This window comes from Silene latifolia, chromosome 5 (genome assembly GCF_048544455.1).
Source record: "Silene latifolia isolate original U9 population chromosome 5, ASM4854445v1, whole genome shotgun sequence".
Lineage (NCBI taxonomy): Eukaryota > Viridiplantae > Streptophyta > Magnoliopsida > Caryophyllales > Caryophyllaceae > Silene > Silene latifolia.
The window spans coordinates 68,593,767-68,613,401 of NC_133530.1; the positions used below are offsets into that span (position 1 = coordinate 68,593,767).

At 32.8% G+C, this 19,635-nt stretch overlaps 2 protein-coding genes and 1 non-coding gene across 3 annotated transcripts; all 3 read right to left on the reverse strand.

Moving 5' to 3' along the window:
* Positions 1–7,082: 7,082 nt before the first annotated feature.
* On the reverse strand, positions 7,083–7,250 carry LOC141658110 (U1 spliceosomal RNA). The gene has a single exon (XR_012549016.1). It is a non-coding gene; the product is annotated as a U1 spliceosomal RNA (small nuclear RNA).
* A 1,051-nt stretch (positions 7,251–8,301) lies between these two features.
* On the reverse strand, positions 8,302–11,394 carry LOC141657500 (uncharacterized). The gene is made up of 2 exons (XM_074464761.1): positions 10,986–11,394; positions 8,302–9,060 (listed from the first exon to the last, which is right to left on the reverse strand). The coding sequence occupies exons 1-2, from the start codon at positions 11,285–11,287 to the stop codon at positions 8,406–8,408; spliced, it is 957 nt and encodes a 318-aa protein (XP_074320862.1). The 5' UTR covers positions 11,288–11,394; the 3' UTR covers positions 8,302–8,405.
* Positions 11,395–14,289: 2,895 nt separating this feature from the next.
* On the reverse strand, positions 14,290–19,150 carry LOC141657501 (kinesin-like protein KIN-14U). The gene is made up of 10 exons (XM_074464762.1): positions 17,920–19,150; positions 17,743–17,826; positions 17,437–17,652; positions 17,220–17,326; positions 16,950–17,134; positions 16,666–16,830; positions 16,005–16,223; positions 15,812–15,849; positions 15,501–15,628; positions 14,290–15,283 (listed from the first exon to the last, which is right to left on the reverse strand). The coding sequence occupies exons 1-10, from the start codon at positions 18,104–18,106 to the stop codon at positions 14,690–14,692; spliced, it is 1,923 nt and encodes a 640-aa protein (XP_074320863.1). The 5' UTR covers positions 18,107–19,150; the 3' UTR covers positions 14,290–14,689.
* Between the last annotated feature and the right edge of the window lie 485 nt (positions 19,151–19,635).

The following is a 19,635-nucleotide window of genomic DNA, read 5'->3' on the forward strand; positions in this document are numbered from 1 at the left end:
TTTGAGCAATGTCTATACCACCTCTTTTATAGTAGCTATGTTCTTTAGGTTTCCATCCCTTGTCGATGTGGGAGAATACAAAAGTATTTTTTCGACAAAAACATGTACCACTTCCCCCTTAAGAGTAAATTAAAGTTCTATTATGTTGTTTTCTAGAAGTTTAATTGTTTTGAATGCTTATTGTCTAGTATACATGTACCACTCCATATACATGTATGATCATTTACTTCAAAGCTTTTATCGATTTGGAAAATCTTTAAGCTAAATTTCAGTATTTTATTTATGAATATGAATTGTTCAATGTTTGTTTATTGATTAGGATGATCATAACTCGCCCGTTAATTTGGTGCGAATTAGACAATAAAAATTGTTTGGCCAGTCTTGTACGCTACCAAAATGGTATGGCAAGTCCTATACCAGCTATACGCAACAAAATGGTATGACGAGTTTTTATTTATTTATGATGAATATGAATTGTTCACAATTTTAGAAAAATGGTTAATCGAACCCAACCGTTTCACTACAAATTAAGGGAAAATATCTATATAATATAGAAAATTGCTCTTTCATCTCCTTTTCTTAGTGCATTAAAACTACAAAAATTGGACACTTATTAATATTGGAGTTGGAACAATTGATGAAAATACCCTTTAATGTTTCACTTTTTAAAACTTAACACCTTATGAAAAGTTTTTAAAAATTTAATACCTTAATGTGCATTTCATTCACATTTTAGTACCTTAAGTGGATTTAGGCCAAAAAATGGAATATTGCGGCCATTTTTTAAAGACATGACGACGTATTTATGATGCACTCCGTTCACATTTTCAACCTCTTACCCTCCCTCTTATAACTACAAGTCACGGTTGATCCAATCTTGGCAGTATTTCACAAATTTTTTGGCCTAAATCCACTTAAGGTACCAAAATGTGAATAAAGTGCACATTAAGGTATTACGTTTTAAAAAAACTTTCATAAGGTGTTAAGTTTTAAAAAGTGAAAGATTAAAGGGTGTTTTCATCAATAAATAATGAAAGTTTAATTAGGTCACTAGGAAAAAAATGGAAATTGAGAAGGAAAAAAAGTAGAAGTAGAGCGATAATTGGTTAACCGACCACCTTATAACCGTTTTTAAGTGGGTAATCGAACCGTTAAAAAGCCGAACCGAATTAAATCAAAGGTTAGTTTGGTAAACCAAACCGTTCTCGAACACCTTATAACAGTTTGAAGTGATTAATCGAACCGTTAAAAACAGTGCAATTTAGGTCCAAAATTTGGCCGAATTGAATTAAATTAAGGGTTGGTTTGGTAAACCAAACTGTCTTCGAACACCCCTAGTCTATATAATAACATAAAAAGGCTTCTTAAGCCTCCATTGAGATGCCACGTGTCACCCCTAAAATGCCTGCCACCTATCGCCTATTAATTAATTAAAAAAAGTATCATTTGTTGCTGACTTATCTGTTACAACTTACAGTAACATTAACTCCCTTAAAAAAGACACACAATTTCTACACTCATTCGTCTTCCTTACTGGCTCACCGTAGAGGCGTAGAGCTTTCACCCAAAAATAACTGAAGCTCATAATTAAATGCCTGAATTAATTACCCCATTATTACATTTTCATTACCAATTCATTATATGTATTGGACAACAATCCAATAAAATGACGTTTCTATCTATTGGCATCTGATGATTCCCCCAATCAAAATTATGGCATGTTCTTCTCATAGGAGTGTTGGTAAGAAAACTTCTTAAACTTTTTAAATTTGTAATCGATTACTTGATTTATTTATTGAAGATTAGTGGAGATTGGAGCCGACACTGATTTGTTGATTCAATCAGAAATTGATATATAGGAGTCCGCGTTAGTACAACCATATTTCTATAGTGGGGTTTTAAGGCGTTAGCTTACAACGGAGACTAGCATACACACAAAATAAAAGGTATGTTGGCTTTTCACTCAACAAGTTTCCAACTTTTTTACCTCGTTGAGGTTTTTCTTTACTTTGCAGCATGTCTCCGATCTTTGCTTCAACGGGTAGTTTGGTATGTTATTTATTTTGTTGTTTTTTATACACTATGTTATGTTTATACATTACTATATGATAATAGTCATTGTTATGGTTTGATTACGTAATTAACTTGCTTAATTTACATTCTTGAATGATCGATTAGAGTAGCCCTTTTTTAATTGGATTCTTTTAGTTCATGGGTTTGTTGATTGTAGTATGTACCACCATATTGTATATGGGTGATTTGGTTTTATAGATTGACTAACTAAAGGGATTACTAACATTATTTCCATGTTATAACTTACAAGGTGATTTTGTTAAAACAATTTGGGTCGTTGACATTTTGTGTATATTCTTCGAATTCCCGCTGAAAGAAGGATAAATAAAGTCAATTTATTTACCGAGTTTACCTGACAATTTTTCAGGAGAAGATGAACTTTACCATGGGAGGTCGATATACTCAAACCCTAAGGAAGCTGGTAGCTTTTTGTCCCTCGGTGACAGCCCTGTGGATGTTTTATTCGCTTGTAAGAGGGCTCGAGTCAATGACCCTTTGGTCGCTAGGGAAGAGATTGTGGAGTCGAGAAAGCGGGTCAATTCTCTCCTAGATGAGTGCTTACATGAGATGGTTAGGTGCTTACCCGGTAACGAAGAGAGGAATACATGTGCTGGTGTTTCGAAGCGTTGTCTTACGTTGTTAAGCACGATCCCGTGGGAAGAGGGTTATAGTAAGAATGAGGCCGAAATTACGGTTATGGATAAGGATCTAGGAAACGAGAGCGATGGATTACGGATTCGCCTTGGAGTACTGTCCCAATTTGAAGTCGGTTAACATCAGAAACTCTCCACTGGTCGATGGGCGCCATTAGAACAACAAAAATTCTTATTTAAGACGGGTATATCTGTTTTAAGTCTCGAAAAAGAAAACTCACCATGGAATTTGTTTGGGGAGCTCCAAGTGACTCTATTGTGGCATCTTGGCATCCCTTACAAAAATAAATTTAGAGACTACGGAGTAATATAGTATAAATAGGATTGGTATGATCTAAAGCCTTTCTTGTAGGTGGAGGACTACTTTGTTTTTTGACAGTTGGAGGACTACTTTGTTAGATTATAAGAAATGTTTGTAAACAAAACAAGTGGGCGGAGAAATTTAGGAGCGTAAGATTGTAAATTTTCATTATTTCTTACCTGTATTGCAAACCGATTTGGTGACTCACAAGAAGAATTCATAAGCACATAGGACGCTATAATTCCGAACAATGAAGTAAAAAATGAGATAAAATCATTGAGTAGACTTGGTTACAGGTTTGGGTAAAATCAATAGGGTTACGCACATATTTTAATCTATTATCGATGTCTTTTAGGTATATTTGTTATTATGATGTTCATTGTTAACACCACTCACGACACTAAGAATGCAACGAATTAAAAAAGACCCGTGAATTTTACGGGCAATAGAACTAGTTCAAATCTAACAAACGTACACAAGGATAATTTATGTACAACATACTTCAAATGATTATATAATGTTTTTTTTTTTTTGGTACATTCAAATGATTATATAATGTACTGTATATATTGCAAGATTAACAAATACTATAATACTAGTTTGAATGCCCGTGCGTTGCAACGGGATAATTAACTTATTTATAATGCAAAAAAAAAAAAACGTTATAAGAGTTTAATGTTTACATTCTATGTCTAATTATTTGCTTACAAATTATTAAAATATTCTTTCAAAAAAAATAAAAGATTAATATATACGTGGGTTAACTCTTATTTATAATGACCCTACCTTATATTAATCTTTCGATGTGGGACAATTATACTATTTATAAGTAATATTCACCAAACTTAGATTATTTTTCTGATGTGGGACAATTCTACTATTTATACGTAGTATATATTCATCAAACCTGCATTATTTTTCAATGTGGGACAAATAACATACTCATAATTACACCATCTTTTTTGCATTTAGTTCGACATCCAACCAGATCCCGAATACCGAATACGGACAATTGCTACTCATTATATCTAATAGTTATATTTAAATTTAATAATATGATCAAGTACTCTTCATTAACAATGTTCCGACATTAACTTAGTTTGAATGCCCATGCGTTGCAATGGGGTAATTAACTTATTTATAATGCAAAAAAAAAACGTTATAAGGATTTAATATTTACATTCTATGTCTAATGATTTATTTACATATTATTAAAATATCTCTTTAAAAAAAAGGATTAATATATACGTGGGTTAACTTATTTATAATCATATAATCACTCCGTCTTATACTAATCTTTTGGTGTGGTACAATTCTACTATTTATAAGTAATATATTCACCAAACTTGGATTATTTTTCTGATGTGGGACAATTCTACTATTTATACATAGTATATATTCATCAAACCTGCATTGTTTTTCAATGTGGGACAAATATCATACTCAGAATTACACCATTTTTTGGCACTTAGTTCGACATCCAACCAAATCCCGAATAGCGAATACGGACAATTGCTACTAATTATATCTAATAGTTATATTTAAATTTAATAATATGATCAAGTACTCTCCATTAATATTTGTATTTTGTTTTTCTTCAATTTTTTTTTATCATAGTTGAGATACGGAAATTTCCCGTGGTATCCCTTAATTTTGTCAGATTTTCCAGGTTACCCCTACTTTTAAGAATCTGCCTATGGTACCCTTGAGGTTCCTTTTTTTTTGCCCATGGTACCCCCTAATGTAAAGGCTGTTAAATGGACGTTAAGTTTGATAGCGTGACAATAAAATAAAAATTAAAAAATAATACCCCCTTTATTGTTTTATTGATACAGATTTCTCTCTCTTTTAAATGGAAATTTAATTAACCATATCATTATAATATTGGAAATTTCTCATGGTAACCTTGAACTTTGATAGATTACACATGGTACCCTTAATTTTAAGTTTCTACAATTGGTACCCATGTGTTCACCTTTTTCTTTCACAGAATACCACTTGAATATAAAATAAGAAATACAGAATATATATTATAATAACTAAAAGATTTTCCAAAGATTAACTTAGGTTAGAGATCATTATTCTAGAGACAATAATACAAATTCTTTTAAGAGCTCTCTCTGACGATACTTAAGAGAATCAAAAGATTTTGGGTTATGACTTCTATTTATAATCATAAGATCACTTTGCCTTATGATAATCTTCCGATGTGGGACAATTCTAATATTTATACATAGTATATTTACCACACTTACATTACTTTTCAATGTAGGTCAAATAACATACTAAATACACCATTTTTTTTGCACCTACTTTGACATCAACCCGATTTAATAATGAGAAATTACAATAAAATCTACACTCTAATGATAACATTTTTTTGTCACAATCTAATTATATAATTTTCATACGATACTTTTTTGTCAAATGAAATATAAAGTTTTTATATCAAAATTATAAACATCACTTTAATATAATATAGAAAATGTATATATATGAGACAGTTCTATTATTTATACATAATATATTCACCACACCTACATTATTTTTCAATGTGGGACATATAACATACTAAAAATTACATATTTTTTATATCAAAAAAATTTGGGTTAATACCTAAGTTTCAAGGATTCCTCATATTTATATTTATAGAATCACTCTACCGTATACTATTCTTTCGATGTGAGATACATAATTTAATTATTTAGACGTAGTATGTTCATCATGCCTACATTATTTTTCAATGTGAAAGATATAACATTACAAGAATTACATGTCTCTTCTTAAAAAAAACACTACTGTATACATATTATTTTTCTTTAAAGGTAAACCACTTAGTCTCGATCATTAATTAGATAGAGATTTCTACATCGTACATATAACGACTCATTAACGCTTTATTACTGCATTAAGAAGACAACCATTAGTAAAATCTTTAGTTTTGTACTGTGGGTAGTTCCCAACGATTTCCACTTTATTTTTTATATCATATCGTAGATAATGATAGAAAATCTTAAGAGCTCTTTAAAACAATATTTATGAGACTCAACAAATTTTGGGTGGATACATAAGTTCCAAATATGCCTCATATTTATAATCATAGGATCACATCACCTTATACTAATCTTTCGATGTGGGACAATTCTACTATTTATATGTAGTATATTCACCACACATACGTTATTTTCCAATGTGGGACAAAACATATTAAAAATTACACAATTTTACATATTAAGAAGTACACCATCTTTAATATGTGCAAATAATATGAAATTTATACTCTAATAATAGCATTTTTTACCACAAAGCTAATTATATTATTTTCATAATTTTTTTAACGATATTTTTTTGCCAAATGAAATGTAAAAGTTTGATATAAAAATTGGAAATATCACTTGAATATAATTTAGGAAATATACATATTATAATAATTAAAAGATTTTCCACTTTATTTTTTAAATCAAAAATTATACTTTCCTAAATTGATTTTTGATGATGTGGACGCTCTCAGATCGCTCGAAAAAACTCTCTTTTATATATATAGATAGATATGCACTGCAAGACTAAAATGACGCACTACCACAAAATATTTTGCGAAAATAAAAAGACAAAGGCAAAAATAGATTAAGTACTAAATAAATAAATAAGAACTTGTACTAAGGCATTATGTCTATAAGTTTTGTTTTTCAATTTAGGATTCATAATCTGATATACTCCTATTTGAAAAATACTTAGTTTTACAATCAATTTACGATCGGTAACTCAAATAATTTGATAGATCGATTTTCGATATGTAAATTAGAGAGAACTAGGTCACTACAATTTGATAGATTACATTAGATTAGAGAGAACTGGATCACTATGTTCTTAACTATAGGCTACCAACGTATTTTGAATTCCACGACATAAAACTGAAAAATACTCTACAAAATGTAAGTAAAACTAAATCATTACCGTTGTGTTAATAATAAGATGTAAAAAGAAAGATAATCAATCAGTGATTAAACTAACTCAACAAAACTTGAGTGTGCTCAAAAATTAAAATAAGAGATGGGCAGGGGCCGCGACGAGCGCAGGCCCCCTCTACAACAAATTACGACGTACAGTCTCCCAACAAGGGGAGATGTTAAGCGGATGCACCTTCCCAATGATGTGCAATGGAGGCCATCTGCCTAGGCAATGGGCCTTCTTGATCACCCATTATGCCCCGTCCAGGTATGTAAGTCTTCATGTTCTTCTGTCCTTACTTTTTATACCGTGTCCATTCTTATACGCTCCTTAACTACACGATGTGGGACAACCTTTCTTTCTTTATTGTTTGCTCACTTGCTTAACAGAAATTATAAAGGAGTTCCACTGAATCTGAAAGGGTGCATGCTCAGCTTTAAGGAAGGTAGTAATCAATTCTACTTATCCCATTTCTAGGACATGATTTCATATTAAAATCATTCTAATATGGAAAATTGTCTTTTATTTCCTACTTCATAGTACACCAAGACTCATGGAAGACGGCCTAACTTATACAAGAGTTTATGGTTGTGATATTTTAGTTTATCAACCTGTTTTACATAATAATATTGTAAAATGGCCTTATAATACATTAATAGCTCTTCTTAGTAAGTGGATCATCTCAAGTTGTACGTGCATGAAACCGATTTTAGATGACTACATCTGTCTATAGTCACGGCACTTCTGATTTATTTATTTTTTTAACCTAACAAGCTAAACTTTTTCAATATTTTTTTTTTAAAAAAAATGTACGGCTTAAGCAACTACTTTCAAGTTAGTATCATATCTGGGTGCACATGTTTGGAGGAGATTTCAGCCATGGCATTGCTCATTTTTTATTTAACCGTGCCAAGCTACGATGGAGCCAAAGTAATCTTGTTTCTATGCCATTCAGGGAAGAAGAGTGTGATCATATTATGCTGTTAGTAAGTACGCTAAAAGCACTGAGCTCAGGCCAAGCACATCTCGACTAGGGAAACAAACAACCATGTCCACAGCAAAAATGATCAATGTTTCAAAACGGTCGTGAACTCACCAGAAAACCGGCTACCTTGGTGATACTTGAAGATCAGACTAAGTTGCAAGTGTGGAGTTCTCGCTCCGTGACTAGGATTCATAACCGGACTAGATCCACAAGTTCAAAATTTTAAAGATCCAGATTCGAATCACCAGAGAGACAGGCCGATGCCTTGCAATCCCTAACTAGGAGTAGGAGTGTTGGCAAGAAAAAGAATGTGAGGAACGGTCCACATGGAATAAACATTAGCATCAGATGATCAGAAGGAATCAAATTTCAATATATATAAAAAAAATGTAATTCTGTTCAATCTACAATAAGCCACCAGAACCTACACTTCTCTCATCAATAGCTAAGCCTTTATGCGCCGAAACTCAAACCAAATTTCATAGTGATTAAAGAGCAGACTATCATGTGTGTGTTTTCCCATATACTCGAGCCCAAGGCCTGCCAACCTCTTTGTACATTCATCCCCTCCTAACCGAGAACAAAACTTTATGTTGTGGGACACAAATATCCGCCCGTCAAATGGTTTCAATTTACCTGCTAACCGCTCCAACCCAACCCAAACAAGCTTATCGGGCATGTGTAAGAAAACGGCACTAGCGTAAATCAAATCATAGATAACACCGGATCCAAATCTCGAGAAATCCATGTCTTCGCCTTTGACAATTATTGGGCGTTTGTTCAATAGGCCTTGGGATGGGAGCTCATACCTGAGAGCTGCCATTAGAGACAGCTCGTCTCTCTCAAGACAATGGAAATGCTCGGGGTTTAAGTAGCGGATAAAATGCAATCCAACTCTAAGGGTCCCACATCCTATTTCGAGAACCTGGGAATCAGGTGTAAGGTGACTGGACTCAGCCAAGAATTCGAACACGTCTCGGCCACCAGCCCATGGTTCGCCATAATTGCTATGGTGCTGTTCAACAAGGAGCTCCCCGGGACAGGGCAGAGCGGTATGATTAGTGGCTTCATCCCCTTCATAATGTGAAATGCCCTTGTACCTGAAAGAGAAGTGGTTTAATGTCTCAAATTTACAGAAGTTCCATACAAAAAGGCGCACATCTTAACCAAAATGTGATACTTGGACATGCCCAGAAACAAATTTACAATTGTTTTCTTACTTTATCCAAAAAAAAGAAAAAAAAAAAAAAAACAAATTTACAAGGGAATTACATCATGCGAAAACAGTAGATGCTAGCTAAGATAAAGTGGTAATCATGAAGTGGTTCAAAGCTGATTATCAAACTGTCATTATGGCTCCCTTTACAAAAAAAAAAAAAAAAAGGGTTTTCTACATAGGACCCCGGTGTTTTATTTTTATTTTCTTATCTGGTACCCCTTCCGTTTTTCTAAAACCTCTGTGATACCCCTAACCTTTCTTGTTAACACTTAACCGTGACCCTAACACTATTTTCAGTTGAGTTGGTCCGTTAGTTGCTGACTAATTAGCTGTCCTTTAAGTTTAAGCACATACTGCCATACTGCCATGTAGGAAATGAAAAACCACATTGATTGATTTGATTCTATGTAGAAAACCCCAAACTGTTTCATTGGCTTTAATAATGGCACTAGGCATTAGCATGTAATTGGTCCATGCCAATCTTTTAGTGAGCTGACTAGCTGGTTTAGTTCCCTCCCAATTAAACTATAGAAAGAGAAAGGAGTTAGGTGCGCACTGTCGAGTGATTGATTTGCTTACAGGTCTAAGTAGTGTCTTGCTGTAAAAATATCGAGAACCATATCAAGAACTTGCTTACTCGTCAAATTGGCGATTTTGTTCAAGAATTCTACTGTGTCATTGATGCAGGTCTACCTATGTTCAAAATGGAATCACGTACAGCAGAGATATAACATTATAACTGCAGTATTACACCATATATGAGGGATCGAACAAGTGACAGACAGTTTACGGAGTAACTCTTCATAGAATGGTAACAATTAGCCATGTAGCATAGCTTTAGACTAAAACCAAAACAACCAACAAATTCGAGCATACTAATCAAAATGTCCAATCCCAAATTTTCCCACAGAAGATCGAATATTCCGATGTAAATCAGCAATTTTCTCACCATCACTAACATAAGATTAAATCTTACAAGCAAACACCAAACTAAATTAACCCACTACGCCTTAAGATATATTAAGGGGCAAATCAAAACTACTACAAGGGAGCCTACAAAAACTAATATTTTCTGAGTTCCTACAACTTCATCCAGTTTAAAGATCAAACCCATAAGAACAAACTAAACCAAAAAGCTACGGCAATAATCACACTTATATTTTCAACAATCTCATCATTTTCAGTCTCAAGTTGAGTGATTGTTTTTATAAAAAATCAAATTACACTGACGAGGAAGGACAATAGAACCGTATTCCAGCCCAAAACTACTCAGTATGTAGGAACCGAGTGAAAAATCATCCAAATTTTGACAATTTCAGGTAACATATTAGGAATCGCCGAGAAAGATTGAAACTTGCAAGCAAAACAAGTAGTGTGCCAAGCTAAAGAACTAATCACCATTACTACATTTCCTCCAATTTCATCTACTCTAGGCTTAAATTGAGTTACAAGTAACAAAAGATCAAATCTTGCGATCAAAACAACTAATCACACAACCAAATTCACAACTTTAACATTAAGCCATCTCAAAGCCTTTTAAGGATATAACCTACGTCTCAATCATTTGTTTACGTATCTGTATCCTCTGGTTATTTTAATTAAAGATAAACAAATGATAGGAACGAACAAGTACTAAACAGTTCACCCCCAATGCTCCAAATCAACAAAAACCACCCAAATTCCAACAGAATGAACAAGTTACTTGATATAATCAACCATAAAAAGATCAAATCTTGCAAAAGAAAACAATAAAATAACACAAACCCAAATCCAAAAATCACCAAAAAAACACAGAAAAGAACATACTGTAAGAGATCTTGAAGTTGTTGAGCACGAGTACGAGGATTAATCCCCTTACGTAAGACATTATCTTGCATATGTAACCCATTAAGTCGGATCTGATCCCTAACCCAGTTAATATCATCCGACGTGGCAGAAACCCTTTGATTCTGGAAGCTTCTAGAAGGTTGAGTAGTAAAAGATGGAGGGCAAGAACAAGGGGTAAAGATAGAAGAGAGGAGGAAAAAGAGGAAGATTGTAATGGAAGAGAGGAGTAGTACTAGTACTGGTACTGTTATTACTATCCCCTTTGATGATGATATTGCCATTTTATTATTGATTTAATTCAATAACAGTTGTAGTTTACAATTCTAGTGTTTCAGTGTCCACCATTGCTGGTGCCTGGTGATTCTCTGGGTGGCGCTTTCAGATCAGTAGATAGATTCAGTACTGTTGTCTAAAAAAAAAAAAAAGATAGATTCAGTACGCAGCGTATATTGGTTGGTTTGTTCTACTCAGTTTAGTTTGGATTTGAGTCGGTATATCGCCATGTGAGACTAAGCGCTTCTTTTGACTTAATTTCGATTAATAAGTTGATTCATTTCCATTCGATTCGATTCATTCCATTCGATTCGATTCATTCGATTCGATTCGATTCATATTAGTTTATTTCAACATTACTATTATTATTCTTATTGATATCATTATTATTATTTTTTATAATGTAGTTATTATTATTATTATTATTATTATTATTATTATTATTATTGTTATTATTGTTATTATTGTTATTATATTATTTTTTTATTTATTATATTACTATTATATTTATTAATAATTAATTCGTATTGTTTATATTATTATATTTATATTTAATATATTTAATATATTTATTATTATTATTATTATTATTATCATTATTATTATTATATTATATTTATTATTTTATTAATATATTCATTATTATTAATATTATTGATAATATATTTAATATTATTATATTAATAAGGTATAATATTATATTTATTATTTTATTAATATACTCATTATTATTAATATTATTAATCACATATTTATTATTATTATTATATTTAATATTATTATATTAATAAGTTATTATATTATACCTATTATTATTATTATTATTATTATTATATTATCATTTATTTTTTAGTTATTATTATTATTAATATATTATATTATTATTAATAATGTTATCATTTATATTACTAATATATTATTATTATTATTACTATATTTATTATTATATTACTATTTTATTTTTTATATATCTTATTAAATTATTATTAGATTATATTAATATATTATTATTATTATTAATGTATAATATTATAATAATATTTATTATTATTATTGGTATTGGTATTTTTTTATTATAATATTTATTATTATTATTATTATTATTATTAATATAATCTTTTTATTATTATTTCGATTCGATTCATTGATTCGATTGAATCGATTGATTGATTCGATTCGATTGATTCGATTGATTCCATTCATTCAATTGATTGATTCAAATTGATTGATAATTTCAAATCCAAAAGAATAGGCCTAAGAGGTTTGTTCTCATGTCAGATAAGTTAATTTACAAACCCAACAAACCTCCTACCAACAACAAATAAACCTCTTCAATGTTCATATCATAGTCCACCATACTTTTTTTCCTCTCACACCCTCTCTACAACCCTAGTTACTAATTTATAACCCCTATTATCCATGAACCCAACACTCATCACTAACAATAAAAGATTTGTTGACAAACCTCTAAAATGATGGACATGTCATTCTACAAACCTTTTGATAAATCTCTATTGCCCAGATGGTTTGATGGTTATGATGAAACGAATTCAAAACTCTTTACATGATTATTTAGTTGGTCACTATAGACCTGGTAAAGCTGACAATTCAAATGACCCGATTTGATAAGGTTATCCGAGATACGAAAGTGATCGGAACTTGTTTGAGCCGAATATGACCTGAAATTCTACCTGACCCGAACCTTGATTGACCCAATATTGACCCGACCCATAATTGACATAAAAGACCTAAAATGACCCGAAACACTAAGTCATATTGGTTTATATACATACATCAGAATAGAGTTCCGTTGATTACAATTATCCCTAATAAAAAGTTAAATTCGCAAATTCTTAATCAAAATAGTATAAACTAAAGTGTTTTTAATCATTAACCCGAAAGTGAACCGACCCAAAATGACCCATACCCGAAAGTGATCCGACCTGAAGTGATCCGACAACAGGTCATTCAAAAGTGACTCAAAAGCCGAAATGACTCGACCAGACCCGAAATGACCCGACCCATACTCGGCCCGATTTACTCATTTGCCACCTCTGGACTGATCAGCAGACTCGCCACCTAGCACATGTCATGGATAAGGGTGATAACGAGTCAAGCCAAGCTCAATTCGAGCTCGAGCCGAGCTTGTGCTCATGAAACAAAATTCGAGCTCGAGCCGATCACGAGCTCACCCAAACTCGGAAAAATTGATGAGCTTTAACACGAGCTCGAATTTGAGCCCTTATATAATTGTTATGTTATTGTTTTTTTTTTCTTTTGATATTTTCAATAGCATGATTTCGAGGCTATATATAAAAAAAATTGGGCAAATTAATGAAAATATTTGATATTGTTATACAAAGATATAATAATGATAAGTATTTTTATAAAATAAGAGTAAGATATTGTCTTACTACACATATGTTCGAGCCGAGCCCAATGGATATTATAGCGATTAGTGAGATAAATCTTCTTATGTCGATTGTAAAATGAACAGAGATGATTTCCTTACTCAAGTTCTAAATAACCACCTTATTATGATTATACTTTCTAAATGATTGTTTGTTTGCATATGTCAATTAACTTAGTTGGTAAAGTTAGGAGATGTGATGCTCAATTGGTCATGACCTAAGTTCAAATCTCATCAATATCAAAAATCGCTTTTGTAACTTCCTTTATACCACAAAAAAAAAGCGCATTATAAAATGTACGGAGTACTGTACTCCATAAATTACCTTAGAAAGCATATAACATATGAGTAATGTTTTTTCCACTTTTAAAGTTTTAATTGCTTATAGTAAAAACAAATAGCAGTTCTGATCAAATTCCCCGAATCACCATTGATGATTTGCATGCTAAACAAAATTTGACAGTTCTGATGATTTGGTTGCATCAGTCTTAACAGCACAAATTTGATGAATTGTTAGCATGAACTTGCAACAATTAAAGAGTGAAAAAGAGGGAACAAGTAAGTTGATAGTAAATGTAGTTTAATATGATATCACCAAAGTAACTCTGTAAGATTTTCAGTATATTAGTCAAAAACTCTAACAACAGTTCAGAATGTTACAGATAACACACATCAAACCAAACATCCATAAACCCACAAACAATCATAGACATACACCCCTTTGGGCTCCATATAAAAAAAAGCAGGCAGCCCTTCCAATCTCAAAAGACATGTCAACCCAACAGAAACGATCGATACTCCTTCTCGACGTATTCCCACTTCAGTCACCTAAGTATAATCACCATATACAAACCCACCAATCAGTCCTATAATAACACCCAGACACCAACAACTTACACTCCAAACAAACCCATCAGATCAGGATCAAAACATCCAAGCCTTCACAAGTTAGGAAAATTATGCAAAATGATACTCTTTTTTTTTTTTCTTCTTTTTCTTTTCAGATTAGAGAAGAAACCCTTCTTTTGTGCCGAGGCACTATCACTCTGCTAGTCGGAAATGAAGGAGTCAAAGACTTGCCACGCGGTGTGGAGCAAGAATTGGGTTGAACAATTTGGTGATTCTGAGTGTCGGTGGCCATATTGTTCACCATTTTATCCTGTTGATTTCTGTTTCCATTTCTAAGAGCTGTCTTAAGCCGAGACTCCATAAAACTCAAGGACTGTGACACTGAGTGTGGTATCGAGCTTCTAGTCCCCGATCTCAGAACTTTGGCAGTGAAATGATTCTCTACATGGCTCTGCCTCTGGGCCCTGCTGGCTGCTGTGGAAACCATGAAATGTGGCAACGACTTTCTCTTTGCCGTTTTCTCGGAATCTATAGGGGTTTCTTCAATGTCTCTATCGTTTTTGTTGCTTTCCGGGGTGTTTCCATCTCCCACATTCTCGTAAGTGGAAGAGTAAACACGATTGTTCTCTCGAAGAAGAAATTCAGCCTTCTTTAGTTGTTTACTAACGGTTTGATACTCTTCTTCGGCTTCTTTCATTTCATCATTGAGCTCAGCAAGTTTCTTTAGTTTGTGATTCTTCAAGTCCTGAAATAAGACAGGAAAACAACATTATCCATACGGGGTGGATATACAAAGTCTTACCCTTGTGTTGTAAATATGGGAAGACAATTGTATATTTATTTGTATGGCATGTCTACTACTTGCAATATAGAACAGATAGTATAAAAACCATTTTGCTTCATTCCAACATATTCCAAAGCCAAAGTACGAAAATGATGCTTGTGACGAAACAAGAATGTACCTCCGGCAATTCCTGGTTGGATTCTATGGCTCTAGCCCTTTTCGCGAAACTCATTGAACAAATGGTCTCCCCAAGATCTTCTACAGTCGAGCTTACATGAACAACCATCAATACCTTAGAATCATTTCCTGCATCAAACACATTCATAGAAATATTAGCTAGTGACAGACACAGTTACGGATAAAACAAAACTTATAACATCATCCACAAAAGAAATATCAAAATCATTGAATTAGTATCAACTGAGAAACATAGCATTAACTGAGAAACATAGGTTAAAATCAATATGGACAGATGGATGCAAAGCTTACCCAGTGAATCTCTGAGAATTTGAGTAAGTTTGCTATTCCTGCAGAACAAATGACACCAATATATTAGATTAGGAATATCTGAATAGGTGACAGTGAATCAACTCATACTGAAATCTCCAAAGCTTTGTTCCTGTTCAACGTACCCATTTAACACATTTAAACCATGTAATTCAAATTTGAAAATCGCATGTACCTGTAGGGGACATGAGGACGTCTTCTTCTGAGTGAAGCAACAACATCGGCAAGCGCAGAAAGTGAGAGATTTATGGCCCGCCCTTCATCTAAGGTTAGTCCTGTTGCTCCCGTTTTCAGCAATCGCTCACTCCCACCAAGATCTACCATCCACAATTTGCTTGTTCTCGCTTCACCTTTGATGGCATCTCCATGATGACAAATGGTGATCCGCGTTAAGCTAGATAAATACAAAACTAAAACAGATAACATAAATGCCTCACCAAAGCAATTTAAGTAATTCAACAGGGGAGAGGAGAAAAACACTACTACATTGAGCCAATAAATTCAACTACAGATGAAAGACTAGACCTGTTAAAATATGTCTGACCTGCAAAGCCAACCTGGCCGAGGCCGTGTTGTAAAGTCATGAACCCAATGACCTATGATCCAAAGTCACTTACCAACCGGAATATTAGGGTTAAGGTCAGGGTTGGTACCATGTTGCAAAATGTGCATTTTAAGGGTACAAACTAATGCAAAATTAAAAAAGTACTCCGGTATAATATTATTTTTGGACTAGTATTTACTTAAATTTAATGCTAACTGTTACTCTGTATCATTTTATTTATAATATTACTATTTTACAGATCTGTAGAAGACAATACAGTTACAGAACCCACCAATGAGATCTGCTAGATGCATCATTCACGCTGGTTGAGGCAGTTGCTCGAGATCTTCTTCCTTTAGCATACCACCATTTAGCCTTTGAGAAATCTGAGATAGGCACCTCAGTAAGGCCTTCTATTTCAACAATTCCTTTGGAATCTGCTTGAATGCTCAGGTTGCTGTGAGAAGCTCAAAACAAACAGGAGTATCATCACTATAAGTCCAGTAGGTTATGTGTATTGTTCTAAGAAGTTAGTGTTCTAAGAAGTTAGGTACAAGCAAGTTGACATGCACTGACCATCTTGTTATTGGTTCGTACGCTCTACGGGTTGGCCTTGGAGCCAACAGATCTTTCAAATTCCCCATATAGACCTCGAGCATACTCATCGAAAAAGTCATAGATGTCGTGGTTTCAAGAGCAGCTTGTTGAAAGAGCTGTTTAAGAGCTCGGGGAACAATGCCAGGTTGGTCATTTGTTCCTTCCTGTAAATCATTAACAAAATCGATTTTAAAAAAAAATATAATAAGAAAGATCTGAGAACAATAGTGTCAAATCTCAGATCCTAACCATTGTAAAAGTCTTGCCAGTTCCAGTTTGACCATAAGCCAAGATACATACATTATGCCCATCAAGTGCAGATCTGAGAATTGGTTCTACCTCAACAAATACATCTTCTACAAATTGTTCAACAATATAATATCTTACTAAGACCGGATATAAAATCGGCATATAACAATAGGAAGAGCAGATAAATCCGTATTCATTACTGCGGTATTGAACTAACCTTGTGTTGAAATTTGACAAAACACTTTGTCAAATTCAAATTCCTTCTTGATTCCAGCTGACTTAACCAGAATTTTGTCGGAATCAACTAAAATGGGCTCTTCTATTTTGTTGTTGTTGTTGTTGTTGTTGTTGTTGTTGTTGTTGTTGTTGTTGTTGTTGTTGTTGTTGTTGTTCCATGATACTGGTCGTATTCGACAAAATACTCGAATGCTACCTAATATGACATGATAAAAGCTTTCTTAATTTATTCAAGTACAAAAGAAATGATTCGATCTAAGGGGATCATTCTTGCAAGATCAATTACCTTTAATGTCTAATATCTTATTTAATGAACTTCTCCGTTTTTCATTGAATTTCTTCTGCTTAGACCTTAATCCCACAATCTCTTCTGCATCATCAATCAATACATTAAAACACAATATAAGAAAACAGATATTACATGGTTTTATAGAAAGTAAACTTCATAAACAGATTATAATACCTTCTAATTTCGATATTAATTGATCGAGATCGCTTTGGGTGTGTTCTGGGACCACATCAATAGGAGAATCAAAAGGAGGGGTCTCCAAAATTTGAGGAATGCCATTTGTAACATCAGAACATTTCAAACCCTCAACACCATTTTCAAAGGCCAATGGTATTTGGTCTTTCTCATCAGAAATGAACATTTCTTAAACAAAACTAATATATTAAGAAAATCACAAAACTAAGGCAATAAAAATTTGTTCTTTTTGTAAGAAATTCAAGAGAGAATCTCAAACAGAAGAACAAACTTTCAACAAAAGAATCCTATGTCAAAACAATATAACCCAAAAAAAATGTACAACTCATCAAAAAAAAAATGCACACTTGGAAATATAATACGTACAGAAAAACTTGTGACTAAATATAGAGTTACAGAATAATGAAAAGGTCATAGAAAAGAAAAAAATATGAGGGATTGTGGTTGTATAAAAAATAAATAAAATTAGATAAAGTTGGATAGAGAACTTGAGAAGAAATACATGAAAAAAAATTCAGAGAAAGAAAAACTATTATTGTTTGACAAATTCTTAAGACGGATATATGGTCGTCTTAGGAGAGACCCAACCAACTGATATTGTATTGTAGATGTATATTGTATGCTTGAGAGCTTAGAACATTAGAGAGGAGTTTCAGAAATGAGAAAAGAGTGAGTGACAGTCTGTTAGTGTGTGCAGAATCAATGCTAAAAGAACACTCATTCACGGAATAAACTCAAAAAGAAGAAAGAAAAATTCTGTTAGATGAAGTGAAAATGAAGCAACTGATGCAGTTTTTTTTAAGAAAATTTGACAGAACCCAGAATAAGTTTGATTAAAATATATCAAACCCAGAAATGTTTTGATGAAAATCAACAAGATAAGAGAGTCAAATCAATCAGAATGTTGAATGATATGATGAACACAGAAAACCATGATTATGATTGATCAAGGTAAAGTTATGTACTTTTGGTACAGTTTAAGGGTAACCAATCAATAAGCACTGACATAGATGACCAATATAATAATAGTATATTGACTAAAGTAGTGATGATAAATAAATGGTTAGATTAGATCCAGATGATTATTATAATAAAACAGCAAATTGAAAGGCAGATTTTAGTCAGGACTTAGAGCGTGGTGGGTCTCATCTCCTGAAGTTTACTGGAGAATTGCAAATGAATGGTTAAATGGGAAAAATTATGATGATGTGAAAAAGTTGAAACATCTTTTTCTTAATTTATCCATCTGTTTCGCTTAATTGAAGCTCCGTTACTAAATCTACCAGGCATTCTTGTAGATATATTTGTCATCTTCCTCTCAAGGTTGATGAGAATAATGAGATGCAACTTAACATTATCATTTGTTTTATGCATTTTTAGCAATCTAAGCATTCAAATTAAACCCACATGTGGTTACATTTAACTCATACCAACCGACTCGATTATGACCTAACTTGCAATTAACTTGACTATACTTAATAATGATTCATCATTCAGTTTACAACAATCATCTCACATGGGCTGCATATTGCAGTAAAAAATTCAAGACAGTATGTTGTCAAATTTCAGATGCATCCACCTAAAATGGTATCGAATACTTCATTACTTGAGGGCCTTAGGCTTAATCTGCTAATCTATTGATCATTGTTTAGTTGCCAATGGACTACAAGAACCATTGGACAAACAATTGTTTTA

What these genes read in the sequence shown, in the direction of transcription:
- LOC141657500 (XM_074464761.1), bottom strand. Translation starts at nt 11,287, where the DNA reads ATGGCAATATCATCATCAAAGGGGATAGTAATAACAGTACCAGTACTA. An exon ending in CAACTTCAAGATCTCTTACA is followed by an intron (nt 9,061 to 10,985) that starts GTATGTTCTTTT and finishes CTTCTCTTTCAG; the next exon opens with GTACAAGGGCATTTCACATT.
- LOC141657501 (XM_074464762.1), bottom strand. Translation starts at nt 18,106, where the DNA reads ATGTTCATTTCTGATGAGAAAGACCAAATACCATTGGCCTTTGAAAAT. An exon ending in ATTAATATCGAAATTAGAAG is followed by an intron (nt 17,827 to 17,919) that starts GTATTATAATCT and finishes TTGATGATGCAG; the next exon opens with AAGAGATTGTGGGATTAAGG. An exon ending in CGTCCTCATGTCCCCTACAG is followed by an intron (nt 15,850 to 16,004) that starts GTACATGCGATT and finishes TTTGTTCTGCAG; the next exon opens with GAATAGCAAACTTACTCAAA.